Here is a 24,174-nt window from a genome sequence, read left to right as displayed (position 1 = left end):
CATTGCCATAAGATATGGTGATGGACATAAGCTCATGTATCTTCTTTTAAAAAAGGATTAGAAAAATCATCAATCAATGACTATAATGATAGTTTAAAATGGCATTTTCATTTTCAGATGTCTTGTGTACCTTTGATTACCATACTCTGGAAAAAGAGGGTTGTTAACTCAGTGGCATCTGACTGGTGCTGGATTATCACTGATCTCATTCAGAAAATTAGTTCTTCTATTCAGGAGATCAGAGTGTATCCTTACTGAACTCTACTGTATTAGATTAACAACATTGACGTTTAGAATCCTTTTGAACTATGCAGTTACTACCCTATTACGAAAGTTTCTCAGTATTTTATTTTGTCATAATGGTTTGATCCATTGTTTCATCCATTCTCTGGTACATCCCATTTTTATTATCCGTTCATTTTCACCTCTTGACTTCCTTTTCTTCTGCCTTGCATTTCCTTATATTGTGGATTGCTCTTTTATGCCTTACAGTGCAATACTGTTTACTCAAAAGTAAGACCTCTTGTATTCAGTGGGACTTGCTCCAAGGTAGTGGACCTAGGATTGCAGCCTTAGTAGCTGTAAAATAATTGCATATTATTTAAGTTTCTATTAAAAAGTAAGGTAAAAGTGAAAGTTTTCAGTAGTACATTATTAGTCACTCAAAACTGTTTGCATCTGTTTGCTTGTACATATCATGTGAGCTCCCCCTAGTGGTTGAAGGAATATCTGTTCAATTTGAAGAAGCTTTTTTGTATCTAATTTTCTGGAGTAGGTATGAGTGTGTTCAACCTTTTGGGTCTGCCTAGCTTCTTTTCAGTAAAGTCGCTCTCCTCAGTGGTTAATCTGAGTTCTTGTTTCTCCCTTGGTCTAGCCACCTACCACTTTTTCTTTCCTTCAACATTTTTCTTGTTTATTTGCACAGACTTGGTATAGTCTAAAGACAAGACGAAGTCTATTCATTTGGCAAGAAATTAGAAGATCACTGTCCTTTTCACTGGTTCTGCCACCCATACCAACTGCTTCAGTCCTTTTTTCCATTCAGAGGAAAATATGTCTGGTCCTCTCACCCCTTCTGGGATAGGCAACAACTCCAAGTAGAGGGCAACAGCAATTCCAGAGCATGTTCTCTTCCTCCTCTCAGTTCACATACAAAAAAAAATCAGTTCTGACACAACCCTGCCACCAGTGGGAGGTGATATTCTAAAGTACTGAGATAGGTGGTGGTCCATAACATTGGGCTGCTGCGTGCTGCAAAGTTCTACAGCTGGAATTTGCTTCCATCCATCTCTGGTCTCTTAAGGATCCCTGTAAGAGGGGCAGCATTCTCTTTATATGCTCCTGCACCGTACTGCAGCCGCTTGTGCTAACCCCAGTGCATGTATCAAGCACTATACATTGTGAACCGCCCAGAAATCTTTTGATGAAGGGTGGTATATAAATCTAATAAATAAAATAAGGTGGACTTCTTTGCTGCAGCTGAGACAGCTTTGGGGAAGTGTGTCCTACAACATGCTGTCCCTAACAGGTAGCCAGCCTTTTCTTAATGCCCAACCCTACATGGGTCAACTTGGGTATGACCGACATGATGTCATGATACACAAGAGAAAAGTTACCATTGGTACTTACCTGTGAAGGTTCTTTTTCATACATATAACATGATACCAGGACATCACCCTATTGTGGTTATACTGGTTGCCTAACTCCTTCTGTTAAAATTTCTGAAACTTGCCAGTTTTTCCCACATTCCAGTTTTCTCTAGGCAGAGACTGTTGCATGTTTGCCTTTTTGTGTTTGCTGTTTACTTCTTGCTTCTTGTATACATGGCTTATCTGCGTACAATTGGCTGTGTGTACAACAAAGCACCAGAAGCCTCTTCAAATTGAGCAGCAATTTATGCCTTCAACCACTTGGTGGAGCTCACATCCCACTTGATTTCATGTTATGCATGAAAAATAACACTTCACAGGTAAGTACTAATGGTCTCACTTATTAGTATTATTCCGAATCCTGTGGATATATTCTAGACAAAAATATGATGATTTTATGTAAATTTCAATGGCAAGTGGTTTGAAAATCTGTAAATGAGAGACTTCTTTGGTTTGAGGATTCTGTAGCCCTTTCAGAATTGCAAGGCTCTGATGCCTAATTCTGAATGCATTACATGAAACTCCTACTGATTTAACCATTAACATAATTAGTTTAATTGGTGTATATGTAGGCAAGTTCCCTACTTGCAGTCTAGGGAAGCAATTTCTATGTAGTTTAGGGGAAAACCCATGTACCCAAAGCTTTTATTTAGTGGTCTTTTGCAACAGATTCCAGTTCTGAGGAGGCAGCATGATTTTTATGCTTGGAAGCTGCAGTAGAGAAGATATGGAGGGGGGGACTCTTAACTGAATATAGAGGTCCGTTATGATTAAATGTTGTCTTTGGACTACAACTACTGTCTTCATCTATTGCTTCCAGAAAAGGCAAATTCATTTTGCAACTAGTTCTGTTGTCTCCCTCCTGTGCTTTCTTAAACATTTGCCTAACTAGTAGTCTACACAAATGTGAACTGCATCAAAATGAAATGTTCTTGCTCATGGTTCCAGTCAGGCTGCCATGACCTATTCCAAGATACCATACTCTGTGAGGTGTGTTGCGGGGGTGGGGGGAGAGTAATCTTCATGTGCCTGCATTTCTGATACGAATAACTATTAGCGGTTTTTGCTAAGTTTCATGTGTTCTTCACAGGAGAAGAGCTGTGTACTGACCTCATGTCAGATTGTTCCTTGGATTGTGCCTTTGGCTTCCAGACTGACGTCCACAACTGTAAGACCTGCCAGTGCCGCCCACGACCTAAGAAATGCAAACCCATAGTATGTGACAAGTACTGTCCATTTGGATACTTGTACGTATTCTTACTTTAAAAACATACTTAACACAATCCATAAACAAATAATACTGTGTAAAGCCCACTAACATTGTTCTATGTATTATAGGTAAACATGTAGCATGCAGAGTATTTAATAGACTCAGAAGTTCATATCAACATGAATAACTTTGCATGTATATACATTTACAAATGCTTTTGATTACCTAGAAATGGCAAAAAAATGATACTATAAAAAGATTAAAATTAGAACTCGAGAAGTATTTTCTTACTATCTCTTCCACCTCCTGTGGTCAGCTGAAATTGATGTGTGGATTACTGAACAGTTGTTTGAGGAGCACTACTGAAGCGTCATCAGGAGAAATAGTTTGTGTGAATTTAGCCAAAAGAAAAACTTCTGCCAAATTCTGCTTAGCAAAGTACCCCAATACCCCTTCTTAATGATATTTGGTCTTCACTAAGCACTTTTATCTCATCCATCAGCCTAGCGGTGGGTATGTCCACCTGTTTTGACTATGCTCACCCATGGCATGTGGCCCCTGGACGTTTGTCCACGAGGGAATGTCATGCTGTGACTGAAAAAGATTCTTTACGATATTCCAGCCTTGATGGATCATGGATTATTGTGGCCAGATCCCCTCTCCCCAAGATGGGATCTAGCTTGGGCACTTACAAGCTACCAAATCTCATCCTTACGTGTGACTCCAGTCAATTTGTGATCCCAATTTGTACCGCCTGAGCAGATAAGCAGGATTCTTGGAACTGTGATGCCAAGCGCCTGAGTGCTTAGCCCTTGCCTTTAAGGCAGCCAGAGGCGATTACATAAAGGTAGTGGTCAGTGCCTCCTTAGACTGATGGAGAATATAGCTCCACAATCTACAACAAGGCTGTTGTAAAACTTTGTTGAAGAAACTATTTCTAAGTCACAACATTTTGGACAACTTACAGTCTCCCATAATCTCTTTTGAGGCAAGGTGCTTGGTGCATGTGGTCGCAGCTCAATTCAAGGGATTCCTGGATGTTAGAAATTATCTAAATTAATTCAGTCCAGCCTCAAGTTCAGTTTCAGGATGGAGAGAAGTCATTATCACCTTGTTTTATATAGTGATGAGGAACTGGCCGGTGGGGGGGTAGGCTGTTGGTTCTGCTGGACTTCTCTTCAGCTTTCACTACCATCACTATTATAAGTTTCCAGGTTGCCTGGTTGGGCTAGGACTTGGATGCTCTTTGCTGCAGTGGCTCCTGGTCCTTCCCAGAGGGACAAACCAAAAGGAACTACTGTGGAACTACTTTTAGTTGCTTCGCTGCTGGTCTGTGGTGTTTCCACGTGGTTCCATCTTGTTCCCCTGTATTATTCAATATACGCATGAAACCACTGGGAGAGGTAAGCCAGTGATTTGGAGTGCTGTGTCATCAATAAATAGATGAGACCCAGCTCTAGTTCTCTTTTCCATTTGTGTCTAGAGAAGCTGGTGAAATTTAACCATTGGGTCAGTCTCTGTACTGGTGCCCCATCTGGTGGATAAGATGATGTCTGCGCTTGTACTTTTGAATAAAGACTGATGCATCTTGCATATTCCTACATGAAATGAGTTTCTTAGTTTCTTCTTCTGAACTCAGAAAGAAGACAAGGCCACAGCCAAAATCTTACTGAAATTGTAATAGTTTAGACAAGAATTACTTTTTCTCTGTTCCGAGATAGCCTGGATAGCTCAGTTGGTTAGAACGTGGTGCTAATGATGCCAAGGTTGCAGCTTTGATCCCCATATGGACCAGCTGCATATTCCTGCGTTAAAGGGGATTGGGACTAGGTGGTCCTCAGGGTCCCTCCCAACTCTACAATTCTATGAACAGGAGTAGCTGTGCCAAGCTCTATTTAAAAATGACATAGGAAAAGACATATCTTTCTTAAGTTACCTATAAGTTTCTGTGGCTGCTGCTAAGTGTTGTCAATTCCAATATGGAATTGTAGCTGTTCGCCCAGAGGTCCAGCCAACTGAGTTTCTGAGCACAAGCTTGGCCTAAGTGGTAATGGTTCTTTTAAGGTTTTGGCTAAGCGTACGAGATAGATATGCCAGACCTTTCTAAAATGTTGATTCTGGTATTCATGTGCATCTTTCCTTTCTGATTTCTCGTAGTGTTAGATCCTTTTATAAATTTACAGTGCAATCCTTGTACTCCAAAGTATGTTCCACTTTGTGTCGCTCCATAGTAAATGTTTTTAAAATCATGATCTTAGGGCCCAAGTAAATTTTAAACATGCATGCATGGATTTTGTACCTCCTCAAGTCCTTTTTTTTTTTTTAAGTTGCAGTGAGCCCAAATGCAGGTAGAAGGTGATATTCAGCTTAAGTTTTACTCAACATAGACCCATTAAAATTAATGTGCATGACTTGGGTCCATTAATTTCAGTAGGTCTACTCAGAGTTTGCAGGGGAATGAGCTATAAACTTTTCTTGATGTCATTTTCCCAGCTAAAATCCCATACAGAGAATCCCACACAGGTGCTTTTTTGCCCTAGAAAGAAAGATAACACCTTTTGAAGTGGGGTGGTCAGTTTTTGTTGTGAAAACACTACAGCAGGAATATGGAATGTCTGGCACACAGGACAATCTTGGCCCACCTGGAAGTCCAGGTTACGGTAGCTTGTGAGGCCATATCCCCCAAACCACGGTCACCTGTCCATCAGCTGACAACCCCATCCTGTGGGGAATGTGTTAGCAAAACCAGCCCCTTCAGCCAGCAGAATTTAACCATCACTCGTCAGCTAGAACAGAGGGTTCTGTTCTGGGTGTTATTTTGCCAGCTTATTCCCTGGGGAATGCACTGGGGAATGAGATTCCTGTATTGAGCAGGAAGGTCTGATGAGCAGACAGTTCAGTCCTGCTGAATGCTGCTTTAGCATCACATCCTGACAGCCACTGCAATGGTGAAGCACAACCCTTTCCCCCACAGGGGTGGGAGCGACCACCTATTAGTCACCTGATGTCTCTGTGACATTATGTTTGGCCAGTGGTCACAGGATATCTGACCCGCCAAGTCAAAAGTGTTCCACACTCCTGCTCTATAGGAGAAGGGTTACCACCACCATAGTTTCAGTCCTGAGGTGGGGGAAGCTGCTGTTTTCTTTAAAAGTTATAAAAGATTGCAAGTAATCAAAAACTTGTAATCTTGTTTACACAATTGTTGTCCAGTTTTGTTCTGTTTCTTTGCCTATGAGATGGAGAAGAGTTCATAATGTTCTGTAATTTATAGGTGTTTTTATATGCACACCAAAACAGTAGTTCCTAAGTGATGTTATAAACAGGACCTTGCTGCAAGCCATCTCACAATACAAACAAAAGGCTTAAATTTCTTTTACAAGGTTTTTTTCCCCTTTTTGTTTCACTCCCTTTGAGAACAGAATTACAAATAAATAACTTTTAACATTTGGGGGGGGGAGTGCAGTAATTACAAATGTTTAGACTGCTTTTTAAAGTATAACTAATCAAAGTATATATCTTTTTAAATCGTGTAGGAAGAACAAACATGGTTGTGAAATTTGCCGCTGTAAAAAATGCCCAGAACTTTCATGTGGTAAGATTTGTCCAATGGGCTACCAGCAAAACAATCAAGGATGCCTTGTCTGCAAATGTACAGGTAGACTCAACTCCTTCAGAGCTGTTTCTTTCCAACCCATTTTGATATTAAGGGAAATGTATATTTACAGTAATGTGTCTTGAAAGTGAGTCCCATCTAACCCCAACTATAATAATGATGATGATGATGATGATAATTAATAGGAATTTGAAAATGAAAAGTTGAACAAGCAGATTGAATTTTTGCTTATTTTATTCAATCTAAAAAAAAACCTCTGTATAGTATCGTATTCTTAAAAAGTGTTTTTTTAACCTACAGTTAAAAGATCACTGTACATTATAGGTGTCAGTTATTTGAAAAATGGCCAATTATTTGTAATGGATCCATTATGCACCCTTATCCAGACCATCTATGTAGATATAGAGCTCTTAAGTGCATGTGTTTCCCTGGAAAGATCTAATTGGCATTCAGAAGAATGGACACGTGGATCTTCATTTCTCTTGAACTGACTACGGAAGCCCTTGTGATGTGAGCATCACTCAAGGAAAGTATCAGGACCAGGATATTGGTCCTTAGTGGCCCTACAACCCTGTAATACCTAGCCTACTACTACTACTACTATTTATTTATTTATTTATTTATTTACCAACCACCCATCTGGCTGGGCTTCCCCAGCCACCCTGGACAGCTGTTGGCTAGGTAGATGTTAAACAGAAGGAGAGGAGGCAATGAGTAACTGTTCTCCAGACTTCAATACCCAAAATAGTTGGGAAATGTTCACAATCTTCAGTTAGATCGCTCTCCCATGCATTCTAAAAGATAGTATTGTCGTTCACAGAGCCAGCTTTTGGTGGGTACATCCAGGAGAATACTACTTCATGAATGCAGTGTTTGAATATTCTTCTGCTACCAACTTTTGAAAAAATAAACCTACAGATCTCTTTCTAGTTCTTTGAGTTTGTTCCCATTAACTATTAAATGCTCTGTATGTGTGCCCTTCAGCATTCTGCTGTTGGAAGCATATTAAAAATCTATGCTATACATAGCCTCTCAGTCTGAACATTTTACTAAGTTGCTACAACAAATACAAGAGAAGATTTAGCTGTTGGTTGTTATTACCATCCTATTGATGCACTGGTTGTTGTTTTTTTAAAAAACAAACTCATACAGAGATACCAGCTTCTGTAATGCCACCAGCGAAGGCAGGTTCTTGCTTGTCAGTGGATGGGCACCGTCATGAAAATGAAGAAAGTTGGCATGATGGCTGCCGTGAATGCTACTGTCATAATGGACGGGAGATGTGTGCTTTGATCACCTGCTCTGTACCAAACTGTGGCAACCCCACCATACATCCAGGGCAATGTTGCCCATCATGTCCAGGTACCATTTTGTGTTCCCTATTGGGCTATAAAGCACACCTTGCTTTCTATCTGCATCTCTTTTTCTCCTTTTGGAGGAAAATTGAACAGTAAAGACAAAGTATTTTGTCTCCATATAATTCTGCCTTGACCTTTGTAACTTAACAATTGACACTAAGTTTATATATCACAAACGTTCAGTTTTAGCCATAAAATATATTGCCTAGTATTTTTTCTGAGTACTGTTAGCATTTTTATTTAATGCAGACAAATAAAGTCTTGAGAGCAGAAGGAAGGAGGTGTACTTCAGCATTTAGCAGTTTTTATTTCCAATAAAGGGGGAGGGGAGTAGAATTCTCTAAATTTTAGATGCACTTACTGTGAGGCAGACAGCATAATATTTCTCAAATTCTGTCCCAGTTGCTGCCAACCTGTCAGTGACTTTTGAATCCAATTTATTAGTTGAGTTAGTATTCTTTCTTACTGCATATGTTCACCTATTTCATACTCTATGCACAGAGTTCACCCTGATGTGGCAAGGAAACTAACCCAAACATCACTACAAACTATTGCTTTTTCTTGAATCATAACAGAATCTGAATCGCTGTGTGTATGTGTCAGCCTGTGCCTAAAGCAGTGATGGCTAACTGCAACTCTCATTATACTTGACCATTGGAGCACTGGAATACAAATTTGTATTCAAGCCCAGAATTTAGGTCAGGGTTTGAATACTAATCTGTATATTTCATTTTCACGCTGTGTTCATTTTCACATGTATACCTTGCAAGCAGCTATCAGGTGTGCCAAAAGCACATTAAGCATTATGGGGGACAATTTTAAAGTGTTGGGTTTAGCAAGTTTTCTGTGCTCTGTTTCAAGGTTATAAATAGCATGCAAGAGTCTAGTTGCTGCCCACTGTGGTTTTATAGTGAAAGGGAAAAAGTAGCATGAAAAATTATGGACAAAAGTAGATCACTGGAGATGAGAGGGTTAGGCTTTCTAGGAAACATGGTTATTCCGTGTGACCTGACTCAGAAATCAGAAGTAAGTAAGGAATCTCCTATTTCCCTCCTTGCATATAAAAGTCTTGTGCAGTACAGTATTGAAACTCTTGACCCAGGGAAAGGGGGAGATGGTGTGAGAAAGCTCAGTCGATTTTTCTGTCAAGGATTGATTTGTAGGTTTTAAATTTAGCCCTGGTTTGATCTTTTGTTTTGCCCCTAAGCTACTTTGAATGGGCATTTGTCCAGAAACATTATCTAAAAAACACATTTTTTTAATAGTCATTTACTGTTTTGATCTTGATATATTGCTAATAATTCTCTCAAACGTCGAAGGTCAGTTGTGTAAGGAAAAAGGACCGAGGACAGCTATGTTATTGGTATTCTAAAGTTGTTGTGAGACTGGTAGCCATGGTAACATTCTGTGCCTCGTTTTACATTTATTTATATGGAATATTCATTACTGGTGATTTGTAGTTAGTTTAAATTTCCTTGGCTCTGGCACATATGAGATAGCATGCGGAAAAATAGTGTCACTCAATTGCACTGCTGATGAAATACAGGAAACTGGGTTTTTAACATAATAATGTTGTACTATTTTTTTTTTACATGTTATCTATGCATAAACAAGTTCATAAATCTATTGTTGCAAAACTTAATGTGTTGTTTGAATTCCGCAGAGTCTAATTTTCTGTTACTTTGTTTTGGGGTTCTTTTCCCCCCTTCAGATGAATCCCTTGTGCAGAAGCCGGAACTCAGTGGTCCAACCATCTGCTATGTTCCAGGAGGAGAGTATTTTTTGGAAGGAGATACGTGGAATATTGATACTTGTACACAGTGCACATGTCATAATGCACGAGTTTTATGTGACACGGAAGTCTGCCCACCTCTTCTTTGTCGGAACCCCTCCCGTACTCAGGACTCATGTTGTCCACAGTGCCCAGGTGAGCATTACCTTCCAGGTTTCAGCATACACTTCCCAGTTGTTTGTTCTCTCTGTGCAGGATGCTGTTCTAAAATATGATACTTATTCCCCGTTAAAGTGTGCAAGAAGTAAGCTAAACTGACAATTATTGAACAAAAGTCTGTGAAGCTAGAAGAGTGTTTAGTAGGGCTGAAAGCTCTGATACAAATAGCGTAACCTGTGGCTAACAGGAAGTATGAGAGCCAGCATGCAGATATGCAGCCATAAATCAAGATGTTCTTAACAAGAATTACTGAAAAGTTATTGGCTTAATTAGACATTCATATACTGTGATGCAGAATTTTTACTATGGCTTGTTCTAGAGCCTACATTCTGACAAACTGAATTTTCATTAGTATATTTGTACAATTCATTATTTGAAAGCACAGTGCTAATACTAGATTATATCCAGGAATGTCGCCCCCTTCATACAAGGACTTTGACTTGCTCAACAGAACTTCTCTTCCCCCTCCCTGTGCACCCCACCCCCTGACCTGCTGTAGGTGGTGGGGGTGCATGGTGGGAGGGGAGGTGCAATTGTGCAAGCAAAAGTCCTTGCATGAACAGGAAAGCTTCATTGGATACAACTCACTATTTATAACTCTTATCAAAACAGGTATTAAAATGTGTTTTCCTGAAAAAGTGTTGTAAACAGCATCAGTGATGGGCTTCTTAATCCAGCAAAAATTCACTTCAGACTTAAGTCCTCTTTTTTTTAAAAAAAAAAGTTTTAATTTTAATTAAATTTTAACTTTAAATACAAATAAAATAAAATTACGGATGAGTTTTCTGTTCCTGCCAAGTTGCTCCTTTGGCTTTGTGAGTCTCACTACTGTTGATTAAGCATTCCCCAGAAGTAGTGTAGCCTTTGTATTCGGGGAAGGTATGTGTGGATCAACTTCCTGATGGGCATGACTAAATTAACAGCTAGCTGTACTTTCTCATAATGCTATCTCAAAGTTGTACCTCTTTTTCTCCAGATGCAAGTCTATAGTGATATAAGAATGAGGGAACTGTGTGATAGGTAAAGTTGCCAAAATTCAGAAATCTTTCATGGCTTGTATGTACTTTGTATCACAAAAAACTGTGCAGATAAGCCTTTAAATAAAAATTACACTATGAAAGATAGGAGATCATCTGTTGAGAACTAAATTGCTCACCAAAGTCATTTCCTAGATTTTGCCTGAGTGGACATTCATTTAACAGGATGACTCCTCCTACTGGTTTGGATAGTCAGGGCCTTGCAAGTCTTGATTGCTTATTTGCATGCTTATATTTTTAGATGAGCCGGTTCAGCCTTCCTTGTCAAGCAACGAGAGCATGCCCAGCTACTGCAAAAATGATGATGGTGATATTTTCCTGACTGCTGAATCCTGGAAGCCCAATGTTTGTACCAGTTGCATTTGCATGGATGGTGAAATCAGCTGCTATTCTGAGTCTTGCCCTCCAGTATCTTGTGACAGACCTGTTTTGAGAAAGGGACAGTGTTGTCCTTATTGTATAGGTAAGTTCTGAAAAAGGGAAAGAAGGATGTGATAGGAGGGCTTTTTCAGTTACTCCATATCATGGTGTCTTCTCACTTCTGCTGAGAACAGTGATACTATTTTTATTAATACTATTAGCAGATATATTTTTATGTATGTCATCTTCTAACATGAAAGTATTTCAAAGGATTAAGAATGTGTTGTTGCATTTTGGGCCAAAATAGGTTCTTATTTTCAACGGTCCAGAATCCAGCCATAATGAGTCATGCCTTGCTCCCACTAAAAGCAGTGGAACTTGACTTAACCGAAAACTGTATTTCATTGGTGCCAGTGGAGCTGAAGGGTGCATCTAGACATTAAAGGGGGTTGGTTGGTTGGTTGGTTGGTTTTTAATGCAGTGGCATTATCCTTTAATCTCTTATTTTAAACTTTATTTAGTAAGGAAAATCTGCTGCAAAAAGATCATCTTTAGCTATTAAGAGGACCCTCTTCTGTCTAGAAACAGATTTAATTTATAATAACTATTGCCCCCACCCCAGCATACAAATAATTACATATGCAAATACCCCTATTTTTGGCAGCACTGCACATTGAAACAGTGTTGTTTTTTTGATCCCACTCATCCTGGCACAGTCCATGGTTCCATACCATGCATTTGGCTTTCGTTTGTTGTCAACAGCATAAAATTACTGTGCAGAAGAGAGACCAGATACACATAAAAATGCCTTCCTCAGCAGTGAACCTTGGGAACAGCCAGTGTTTTTCATGCCTTCAGTATGGCAGGTGTATATTCAAAAGACCAAGATTCTGAACAGATTTTTTAACAGATAGGTGAAGGTTGTGGCTGGGTGCTTGATGGGATTTTTTAACGTCAAGACTCCAGGACAGCCTTCCCCAACCTAGTGTCATCCACAAGTTTTAAATTAAATCTCCCATCATCTCGGACCATTGGCCATGCTGAGGCTGATGGCATTTGTAGCCCAAAATATCTAGGGGTCATTTGGCTGATATTTTAACCCCATCACATCTGCAATAAGCCTCAGGTTATTGTGTTTCTTCAACAGCCCTCTTCCACTGGAGTCTCCTCACACTACATAGAAGTCAATACCCAAATCATGCCATCCTAGTTGTTCACTGTAGAGTAATCCCCTAAACCTGGAAACTGAAATATTTCCTCAGAAATTTCTGAATAGGGAAGATCATAGAAATGATCCAGTAACCCAGAAATGTATGAACCATGATATAAGGATAAAATGAAGGAATCATGTGCACCCCAGCGAGCATCTTGGAGGAAAGTTAGAATTAAAATGTAAAGTCACCGATTTTAGCAATTTAGGGTTGTGACTGCAGTGCAGGAAAGGGCAAGACAATTGTGTCCAATGCTGTCACACAATGGCTGTGAGACCATATTGGCATCCATTGCCCACTTCTTGCCCTCGGAACATACCATTCCCACTGGGGGGAACCTTACATAAACTGCCCAGCAGCTAGTGGGATGCCAAAAGATCACCTAAGCCAAATACCCCAGCCCAGAATAAGAGTGGTTTTGGTTTGCTTTGTTAGAGAAGTTTCATGCATCTCTGCTTTAGTTTCTGAAACTTTTAAAATATAATTAAACAATAGTTCCATTAAGCACAGAAATATATAGTTTTTATTTTGAATTTCGTTGGAAACCAAGAGAAATAAGAACTGTGGACTTATTTTACTTAAGGTAGCTTAAGTAAAACCAGTGTTGGTTTTAGCATAATGACTCTATTAATAATTTTTTCCAGTACATTTAAGCCTTTACACTGCTTATCAGGGTATACCTGCTTATCAGGTATAAGGCAGACTGTTATTACCATTTGACAGAGGAGGAATTATTGCAGAAAAAGGAGACTAACCTAATGACTTCATAACTAACTGAGCAAAGGTTTTAACTCTAATTTTGCTGGTTAGTATTGATACTCCAGTCACAACACCACATTAAATAGATACATTATCTATTTTATAAACTGAAAAATGTTAACACAAAAAATGTTTTAATTTCTCACTAACTGGAAAAGTTGAAGAGAACAATTCAGATCTCAGGAGATCTGCAAAATTTATTTGATTCCTTTCTCCTCATAACGGAACTTCAGTACCTGCTATATATTATTTGATTAGCAGTAAACAGATGCTTCCAGCCAAGAGCAGAATGTCAACCTGCCATGGAACGAGGACAACAAATCATCTAGTCCCAAGGCAGGGTCTATAATCATTGTTTCTCTTTTTCAATTACTCTGAAATGGCTTTCTAAACTCCCAATTGTGGCAATATTATTTCAACAGAAGACACAACATCAAAGAAGGCAGTGTGTCACTTTAATGGGAAAACATACGCAGATGAAGAGCGTTGGGATATTGATAGCTGCACACACTGCTACTGTCTGCAGGGTCAAACCCTTTGCTCCACAGTCAGTTGCCCTCCTCTTCCTTGTGTGGAGCCCATCAACGTGGAAGGAAGTTGCTGTCCCATGTGTCCAGGTAAGTTACGTTCATATTTATGTTAAGAGTTTATCAGGAATTTTGCACATGCATAAAATAGATAATCACTTCACCTACACATGCAAATACTATGCAAATCTAGGATTGCAAGACGTACTGGTAACCAAACTGTCCCCTTTGAGACCTTCCCAGCAACTATCTTACAATCTAGCTACTGTATTGAGAAAGATAAGGCGACACCACTGGTATCATTTAGACCAGACATCCCCAATCTGCAGCCCTCCAGATGTTTTGTCCTACAACTCACATGATCCCTAGCTAACAGGACCAGTGGTCAGCGACGCTAGGAATTGTAGTCCAAAACATCTGGAGGGCCGAAGGTTGGGGGTGCCTGATTTAGACCGAGGATTAAGTAAACATTTTGTTTTTGTTTCAGATATAATTTTCTTGAATCAGGATTTGGAATACAGCAAATGAATATTTTCTTGTTTTCTCTCAGAACAAGTAATTCAGCCAATCAAATATGCTTCAATAAACAGAAATGCCTTATTTATTTATTTATTTATTTATTTATTTATTTATTTCTATCACAGTTTTTAAGTTATGCTTGTTCTACAGTATTTTATTTGGCCTATTTCAGATGTTAAGTAAACTGTGATTTAACATTAGGTAGCCATAGGTTCACACACTCCCCTACCCATTTTGTCCTCTCATGCATAACTGTTTGAAAATAAGCTGTAGTTGAACCACAGTTTGCCCTTTTTGGATCTAACAATAAATTACAGCTCCTGTTAAAGAGGAAGCAACTTTCTCAAATCTCCTCCATGCAGCTGTACTGGAGGAAGAGAGAAGAGTACATAAGCCTATGTTTTGTGCCTTTTTCCAGTAGTGATACACTTAGAACAGCCCTTTGTTTAAATTATTTTATTTTTGATGACTCAAAAATTGCCTTCTTGGTCATGTTCAGGAACAACAAATGTGCCAGAAAATATCAAGAAAAACATTAATGAAGTATCAAAAGGTATCTCAAACACTTCTTAGTTTTACTTTGGCCTCATGATAGAAGCAGTAGGTGGGCAGGATAGAGTAGAACATTAAGATGCAGAAAATGTAAGGGATGAAGCTTAATGGCTATAAGTTCCTTTGACAATTTTCATTTTTTAATAGAAATGTATGTACCTGAACCTACCAACATTCCAATTGAGAAGACAAATCATAGAGGAGATAATGAACTGGAAGCACCAGTTTGGCCTACACACAGTGAAAATGACATTGTTCATATCCACAGAGGTAAATTGTATTTCATGTCATGAATCAGAGGCTGCTTGGGAGGTTTTTTTTGCTCATAAGCACTCTTTGGGGTATTTTAAAAAACTTTAATCTATGATTAAGAGAACCAGGTTTCACTACAGAGCCTAAGTCCAGTATCTACCGACATGCTACTCTTCTTTTTTCTTCTTCTCTTTTTACATCCAACTACTTAGGAGTTTCTGCTTATTGATACAAGCATTGTACGTTTAGTCTACATTCACCCACATCACCTATTGTAGATGCCTTTCCAATCAACCTCATATCTCACATTTGTCTTATAGCAATAAGACAATAGGACTAGCCTCTAAATTCATGTGGTTTCATGAGATTAAAACAACTTGAGGCAAAGCAGATAATAAACACAAGGATTATTTCTTTTGGGGTAATCAGTGTAGTTGGTGCATTTTAAAAAAAAAACTTCAAGCAATTCCTTTATCCCCCCCCCAAAAAAAAAAAATCTATAGGGTGAAAAATAGGGTATGTTGGATTCGAACATTATGGATTTTACCAGAATCAGTTCCCTTCCATATCTTCAATAGGATGTTTTAGTGCCATGGAAATATTTCATGCATTCTACTGTAATTTCTACTGTAATTTTATAGTACTCTTTCACTTTGTTGTTACATGTCATATTATTATGTAAGATAATGCATATCCAGGTTAACTTGATAGGGTAAAGTGTAGAATTCTTGTTACTCAGGGTAGCAGTTATGGTGTTTTGTCTTGGGATTTTAAAAATAGTGGCATGATGGAGCTTGTCTGCTACTCTGTTAGGGCTGTTATTTAATTGTTCATTACCAACATGCTTATTCACACCTTTCAGATATGGGTCATCTTCAGGGGGATTATAGAGAAACCAGAGGATCGCAACCAAGTGCAGAGGCATCTCTTAGTTCTCTTGCCTGGGTGACAGTGCCCATCATGACAGCTCTCGTTCTTATAATAGCACTTCTACTTATCAATCAGAAAAAGCAGTGGATACCAGTGTCCTGCTACAGAGCACCAACAAAGGTAAATGGAGTTCATATATTTAGGCATTAAACCATCTTTCTTGTACTGCATTTGGTATAAACAGGTAGCATGATTTCTTGAATTGGCTAAGACAGCTGAACAAAAATTGAAAAGGGATGGCAGAAAGCTCCAAAAAGGCAGGAGGGCAAATACTAATGTCTGTCTGGCTGTTCCCTTTGAACATGTTTTAGATTACACCCCAGATTGTATAGGGTCTAGTTCAAATAAAATCTAGAGCAGGCATCCCCAAACTCAGCCCTCCAGATGTTTGGGGACTACAATTCCCATCATCCCTGACCACTGGTCCTGTTAGCTAGGGATGATGGGAGTTGTAGTCCTAAAACAGCTGGAGGGCCAAGTTTGGGGGTGCCTGATCTAGAGTATATCCCCTAGTAGGTTCAAGGTCTGAAACATCAACGCTTGCCTGGGCCTTGGTAGATAAAGAGATGCAGCTGCAGCCTTTGTTAAATAAAGCTTTCCCTTCTGCCCTTAATATTACTTATCATAGGTAGCAGAGAGACCTTCATTTGTGGCCAAAGGCTGCATCAGGTACTTATTGAATCCTCTCTGCTTGCCATTATTCACTAGAGTAGGAGTACACTGTGAAGGATCTGAATGATGGACTCATGGAGGTCACTTTTGTGCATGCAAATTAACTGAGTGTTCTTCTGCTATTTGGATTGTGTTCTCTAGCTTTTGATTCCAATCTTTATTGGGACCAACTATTATGGTTAACAGTGATGCTCACAATGCTAGAACTTGCATTCATATAAATCACAGGGACTTGGGAAGTTTGATTCCAAATCAGACCATTTGTCTATCTTGTCCAATATTATCTACTCTGTTCTGACAGATGGCAGCTCTTCGGGGTTTTATCTGCTACACAATTCTTTTAAATGGAGATCCTTAGGATTGAACCTGGGATGCAAAGCATGAGCTAATTTGTTGGCAGTAGGTTCAGGTCACAGCTCAGTGGTAAAGCATGCTCTTTGCATGCAAAAGTCCCAGATTCAATTCCTGGCCCCTCCAGGTAGGGTGGGGAGATTCCTGTGTGAATTCTTGGTTAACATCTCCCAGTCATTATGGGTAATTCTGAGCTAGTTGGGCTATTGTTCTGACTTGGTAAAAGCCAGCTTCCTAAGTTAAAGAAATCACTGTTCCGCACAGCACATAATTGACTTATGAAATGCTCTACCAAAAGATGTGGCAAGGGCTACTAGCTCGTGTGGCTTTTCATATATCCTGACTTCCTATCCTTTGCCTTTCTATATTCCAACAGCCTTCTTGTCTAAACAATCAGTTGGTGTACGTAGACTGCAAGAAAGGAACTATGGTTCAGGTGGACAGTTCTCAAAGGATGCTCAGAATTGCTGACCCAGACTCAAGATACAGTGGATTCTACAGCATGCAAAAACAGAACAACTTACAGGCAGATAATTTCTATCAGACAGTGTGAGAAGTTGCACCCTTACAAAGAAGTTAAGAAGAAACAAAGACTGAGTCTGCTATTAAGATAAAACTAGAATTGTGCACTTGCTTAGTGGATTGTATTGGATTTGTGACTTCATGTACAGCTCTAAGACCTTACTGGGATGGGCTCTGACTCCTGCAGTGTGCCAGAACAAGCATTCCCAATTCTCCTTGCGATAACTGACCAAGTGTTTTCTTAGAACCAAAGTTTTAAAACTTGTTAAGATGTTTTGCTTGTAACATAGTAATAGAGATTGTTTGGAAAGGGGAAATTGGGGTTGAGTTTGAGTGGTAATAACAGGAAGCCTCAAAGAAGAAAAGCTGGTCAGCTTGACTTGGAGTCAAACAATATAAGAATATAGCTTTTTTCCTATCACTCCAAAATAGCATTTATTGCAGTGAAGTATAAGCATAACCATACCTGAACTTAAATAACCAAGTCTGGGGGTTTTTTCCAGCTGTGCTACAAAAATATAGTACCTGTCACATCACAGGTGTGGTATAGCTGCAACTATGTTTTTCTACCTGATCAGAAGCTGCAAGAGCTAATGACATAGTGAGGGAAACATTAAAGCAGAATTACAAAGGGTGAATTATTGAAGCTGTGTACAATTATACCTTGTGCTGCTTTTTGTTTTTCCTTTTGATGCTGATTGTCAAGTTTCTTTTTGCAATCAGCAAGTGGCTAAGGCCTGTATAATTCCTGATATGAGCACTGGATCTTTTGACAACAGTAGTGGTGAGGGAGAGAAAGGGAGGGAAAGTTAAAAACACTATCTGATTCCAGAGCTTGTGTGTGTGTGTTGTGTGTGTGCATGTGTCTTTTTTTTCCTTTCTTTTACCATTGTGTATCAATTTCAGGTGGTTCAGAGATATTTCATTGGAGGAAAAGAAATAGATTAGATGGATGAAGATCTTGCTCAGATTACTTTTTTTTTAATCATGTTAAGGGTTTTTTCTGTTACTGATTATGCAGACTAGAAACAACTTCCATGCTAGGAAGCTGCTTAATTTTAATTGTATATTACTCAAGCACCTTTTTGGAAGCTCAGAAAGAAAGGAGATCATGCTTCTTTAAAACTTTAGCTTTATAGAAATATTTATGTAAATAAAGTTATGCTGGAAACAAAGCATTTGTATGTCTCTGTGTGTATATATGTGTGTATGTATATACATACGTCTGTGTGTATACATACACACATATACACACTATATATGTGTATATATATATATGTATATATACAGTATATATATATGGTATTTATATATACAGTATATATCAGTATAATTTTGTATTTTCCCCTGTTGAATGTATTTTTAACTGAGATTTTACCCAGAACAGAAACACAGGCATTCCACATTTTTGCTTAATCATTTGTGTTTAGGAAAGACGAGATGAGAGTATCTCATTCTACCTAGTTTTTTTTGATTTGAAAGTGTGAGTATGCAAGTGTGTGTGCACGCGTGCCCTTGTGTTTGCATATGTGTACAGTATGTGCACAATTTTAGCAGTAAGCATTGCTCTTGCTACTTGCTACATTTCAGGGTGTGTTCCTTTTTCTTTTCCTGCATGGCCTTAAAAAGGCTGTTAATTCAATGCATTGGCTAGATACACTGATAACATACAGGCAGCACTCATCAGTTCCACAACTTAACTGCATCAGCATTTGGATATATTTGAAAACAGTTGTTTGAAACAACTACTGGAGTACAGTCTACAACTAGCTGGAAGTTTGTTGCAGCTTGACTCGTAACTTTTAACTGTATCATACAACATTAACTTTTCCAAATATGTCTTGGCACTTTTATACTAACTGCCCATTTGTGTATGCCTCTTTCTTTTACAGTTGCTTGTCATAAGACACAGATACCCAGTATGCTTAATGTGAAAAGAAAATGTATTTTTTGTAAAGGAACTCTCAAGTATTGTTGTAAATACTTGGTCAGAGGTTACTGAACTTTAAAACTGAAAAACCTAATTTATTATATGACCTAATTTATTAATCCGAAGATTAACAAATGTCTTGTTTTAGAATATCAAAAAAGTGTTCTAGCTGTTTGCATCAAAGAGAAAAATAGGTGTATCATAAAGGCTCAACATTTTTTCTGTTTATAAATTCAGTTTCCAAAAAACAAAGAAAAAATGTAGTCACTCCCCCCAGCATTTTATACTCATATGACAACACTGAAACAAATGTTACTCTCCAGTTATTACCCAGATTCTGTCAAGAGAAATCATCCATTCCTTTCATAAGAGTAAGCAGTCGTTATCCAGAAATTGTAAATGCTTGCTTTTATTTTACAATCAAGGCCATATTCTGAGAAATATTAGCAGGATATAGGACATGGTGTAAAATGTTTTATTATTATTATTATTTTATTATTATTATTATTATTTTATTATTATTTTGAAGATATTATTTATCCTATGTGCTGTATCCATTACATTCTTTTACTTTGGTTCCTGTTGTGCTCTTGTAAGAGAAATGCAGATAGATAATTTTCTGGAAAAAAATAAATAGATGCATATGTGGCACTTGGAGTGCACTGCAATTCGGCAGATTGCTTGTTTACTTTTTAAAATGTAAGACGGTTTCTTGTAATTTGGCTCTTGGCAGCACAATAAAAATTAACTTGATGAACTTTTCATAAGTTTCTAATTGATTTCTTCTCTGTTATGTTTAACATCTTTTAGTGTTTTATTGTTTCCCAGTTACATTGTGGCAAAAAGGTATACAGTGGAACCTGCTGCCACAGTGTTGCAGTGTAGAGTGTTCCTGTTCACAATTCCAGCAAACAATGCCCTCTGCTAGGATATTCCAATATATTGACTGCAGTTTTCTGTTTTCCTTCCTCCAACAGTCAGCATTTTGTGTCCACTAAGCATGCTCAGTCCATATTGGGATGTTTAGGGGGATTTCTCCCCTTTATTTTTGAAGAATTGTACCAAACATTTCACCAACACTTAAGCATTCATATCCTTAACATAATCCTTAACTGCGACATATGCAGAGCTTTGTATCATTACTCTTTATTCTGTTGGTATGCCACTAATACTGATGTATGACAAAAAAAATTTACTTGACCAGGCACTGCAGCAATTGTTAAAGAGATTGAGAGCATTTTAGTACAAAAATGGGAAGGGGGTGGCACAGGGAGACAGCAAGTATCTTTATGTAACCAATAGGACCCAACTGCCACTGTTGTCACTGTATGCGGGGACATTCAGGCTCAGGGGCCAAATGCAGCACTCCAGGCCTCTCTGCCTGGCTCTTGAAGCTCTCCTTATGTCACAACACCTCCAAATCAACGCCCCTTACCGGTCTTGCTTTGCACCCTCATTGAGTGCTTTTACCTGGCTGGAATGTTTCCTTGAATTCTGATGGTGCTTCTTGGGGGTCTGGATGGAGGCCAAAGAGGGATGTGGGAGTGCAAAGAAACTAGAGGGCTGTACTGTCATGAACTCTTTGGACGCAGAATAGTGGGAGAAACCAGCTGGAGAACCACCAGGAGAAGACGACTCAGAGACCATGGAGCGCTGATGTGATGACGCTGGAGACAAGGGAGAAGAATGGAAAGAGGTGTCAGAAGTTGAAGAGGCAACAGGGCTTAGTGTGGCAGAAAGAAGACCAGAATCAGATGCTGAAGCTGAAGGAGGCGAGAACGAGGCAGAGATGAGTCAGGCTGCTGAAAAGTCACAGGTATCCCCTCTCCTGCTGCAACGAGCTCCCCACACCCTCAATCTCCCAGAACCAGGAAAGGCATAAAAAGGGTGGAGGATTGGCTACACACAGGCACTTTTTCTTGAAAAAAAGCACTAGAGTGGAGTGGACTTACAGCTGTGGTGAGTCTCAGCAACTGATTCATGGAGTAAGACCTACTGGGGAGGAGCAGCTGTGCTCGTTAGGCCCGACACTTGGCCTTGTCTCTGCAGTTTGTCTTTCTGCTGATAAAGTTTTCTCCAACTCTGAACTCTGTAATTTACTGCCAGCTCGCTCTTTAGCATGTACAAAGGTAAAATCTGCATTTATTCCTCTGTCCACCACTGATATGGGTCCCTCATAAGGGACTGTAGTCCTCAAAATGAAAAAAGGTTCTCCACCCCTGCTGTACACACAGAATCAGCTCCTGGTTATGGTTCCACAGCATGTAGAAACAGGAGCCAACTATTGCTTCAAATTGTGTTACTTCAGAGTTACTGGGCTTAGGTATCTGAAAGAAACACATATAATGGCAAAAAAATGGTTCCCAAACGGCTTAGCTGATGAACAAATCAGCTCCCAAATGCCACAAACCCGGATGTAAGTGTTCCGGTTTGCGAATGTTTTTGGAAGCCGAACGTCTGTTTTGGCTGTCAGCATTGTTTCCGGGACCAATCAGCCAATCAGAAGTCGGGCCTTGATTTTCGAACGTTTTGGAAATTGAGCAGACTTCCAGAACAGATTGAGTTCAAGAACCAAAGTACCACTGTACTAGATAGCAGAAATGCCAGTTACAACTTAAGAGTTCACATTTTTACTAGCTCACAAAAAATGTATCAAAGCTGTCCACTGGTGCCTAAAGGCATTCCACAAGCAGGGAGCCACCACTGAAAAGCCTGTTCTCATGTCACCACTTTCCACACCCTGTGGAAGGGTCTTGGAAAGGGAACACAGGCTCCAGGTTGGTTCATGAGGGGATAGGCAGTCCTTGAGATATTGAGGTTCTGAGCCGCATAAGGCTTTTTAGGTCAAAACCAGCACTATGAATTGAGCCCAGAAGGTAACTGGTATCTAGAGCAGTCATACCATAATTGGTTTTATATGTTTGGACCATCGTTCCCTGGTCAGCAATTTGGCCACTGAATTCTGCACCAGCTGCAGTTTCCAAACCATCTTCAAAGGCAGCCCCACATATAATGCATTGCAGCAATCTAACCAGAGCCTAGACAACAGGTGTTAAACTGTGCTTGTCCATGCAGGGTGCATGGTGGAAGGCACCTCACTGCAAGGCTTGAGCTTTGAGCAACAGTAGTGGATCCAAAAGTCCTTCAGAGGTAGTGTAACCCAATCCAGCACAGACAAAAGCCACTCCATTCAGTCTCAGGAACCACTTCCTACCATTGCCTTAGTCTTCTATGGATTAAGCTTCAGGTTATTGGCTCTCATCCAGCCCATTACAGCAGCAATACATCTATCTGTCTTGCACATTCACTCCTACACCTGCATATGTCAAGAAGCAGAATTGCATATGGCTATGCATATAAAGGTGCTTACCCAAGCTCTATCAAGTTATTATGACAGCTGAGACATAAAATCCCACAAGCACCTCTCCTTCCTCCTTGGCACTAAAATAGAAATAAATTAAATAGTTAATGAATTGCTGCTTTTCCATGACACCCTCATTCAGTTGTGTGAAGTAGTGCCTCTCTGCTTGGTAGGGAAGGTCCTATCCATTAACCTGGAAGGCACCAAGTTGGCTACCCATGGACTCTATGCTCAGATATATATTTTTAGATGCTTCCCATCCAATCTGTACATGTTCACAGTCACTCACTGAGAAGCAAAATGTTTTTGTTTGGTTTTTTGGAGGGGAAAAGTACAAACATTTTGGAGGACATCCATGAAGTTCATCCCCACCACTCATTTTAGGATTTAAGTGATGCTTAAAAGCCTTACTGAAATCAAGATACGCTATGTCCACAGCATTCCCCTGGTCCACCGAGCTTGTAGATCTGCTTCCAACAAGCCTCTCTCCTAGTTTAAGTTCAGTATATCTTGAATGCAAAGGAATGCATGAAAATGCAGTCACTATTATTTAGAGGTTGCTTTTTTGAGAGTTTGTCAGTGAATTTTTAAAATGAAAAGTTTGGTCTCTATGCCTGTTTAAATATCACAGTGACTGACTCAACATCCTTCCTCAAATCTGGAAAATACTATTCCTAACACAGAGGCCGATTATGATTACCCTAGTGTCATGCTCTGCATGTGCTGCTATGCCCTGGCTGAAATTATTTTATTTTATTTTATTTGGTCTGTTGGTTGGAATCCTTTAAAAAAAACCTAAGAGTGGGGAAAGCATTTTTTCCCATTAAAAGTTAAACTGATTTGTAGGGGCAAGAAAACTGCATGCCATTGGAAGCAAGCGTTCCTCACATTTTAAAAAGTTGTGTGTACTATGGTCAGTGAAATCGATACATGCATTTTAAAACTTACATGGAACAACTAAATTTCTAAATAAGAGTTATGGCGTCAACCTTGTTTGAAAATCATACTTGAGTGCTCTTGCCTGGAAGATGTCCGTAGATGCGCAAGAATAATTCCGCCGCCCCCCTTTATTTTAGATAAAGTGTGGGGACAGCAGCACTCTGCACATGTGTAATGGCACCCTTTCCTTAAAAAGTGCCGCACACTCACTTCCTATGAAAACATGTCAGGCTAAAAACTGCAGCCCAACCCACCCGAAATGTTACCACCAGCGGCCCCTAATGTAACTCTTCTTCTTTAAATCCAATTCAAAATCGGTTGTTCTAACTGAAGCAGGTAGTGATAGGTAGCAATGGGGGCGGGACACGGTTCGCACCGGTGTGCACAGGTGTGGTTTACTACGGCACTTGGCTAGCTCTTAAATTCCAAGAGGCTGCAAATTCTAGAGGAGAGTGGATAAACTGAGGG

At 39.4% G+C, this 24,174-nt stretch overlaps 1 protein-coding gene and 1 long non-coding RNA gene across 3 annotated transcripts in view; one reads left to right on the top strand and one right to left on the bottom strand.

Annotated features, from left to right (window-relative positions):
• Window positions 1-20,173, top strand: part of CRIM1 (cysteine rich transmembrane BMP regulator 1) — a 130,940-nt gene extending 110,767 nt beyond the window's left edge. For both annotated transcript variants that reach the window (XM_082215000.1, XM_082214999.1), the window contains 9 exons: window positions 2,740-2,896; window positions 6,396-6,517; window positions 7,628-7,837; window positions 9,545-9,760; window positions 11,063-11,284; window positions 13,574-13,768; window positions 14,897-15,019; window positions 15,864-16,051; window positions 17,331-20,173. In XM_082215000.1, the coding sequence (XP_082071126.1) occupies window positions 2,740-2,896; window positions 6,396-6,517; window positions 7,628-7,837; window positions 9,545-9,760; window positions 11,063-11,284; window positions 13,574-13,768; window positions 14,897-15,019; window positions 15,864-16,051; window positions 17,331-17,507 (1,610 nt within the window). In that variant the 3' untranslated portion in view covers window positions 17,508-20,173. The remainder of the gene's footprint in view (window positions 1-2,739; window positions 2,897-6,395; window positions 6,518-7,627; window positions 7,838-9,544; window positions 9,761-11,062; window positions 11,285-13,573; window positions 13,769-14,896; window positions 15,020-15,863; window positions 16,052-17,330) is intronic.
• On the bottom strand, window positions 18,183-24,082 carry LOC309528014. Its single transcript, XR_014217468.1, has 2 exons — window positions 23,961-24,082; window positions 18,183-22,847 (listed from the first exon to the last, which is right to left on the bottom strand). It is a non-coding gene; the product is annotated as an uncharacterized lncRNA (long non-coding RNA).
• Between the last annotated feature and the right edge of the window lie 92 nt (window positions 24,083-24,174).

Source organism: Podarcis vaucheri (genome assembly GCF_965113315.1).
Source record: "Podarcis vaucheri genome assembly, chromosome: 3".
Taxonomy (NCBI): Eukaryota; Metazoa; Chordata; class Lepidosauria; order Squamata; family Lacertidae; genus Podarcis; species Podarcis vaucheri.
The sequence above is the reverse complement of the archived record's forward strand: the minus strand, read 5'-3'. Positions and strand labels throughout refer to the sequence as shown.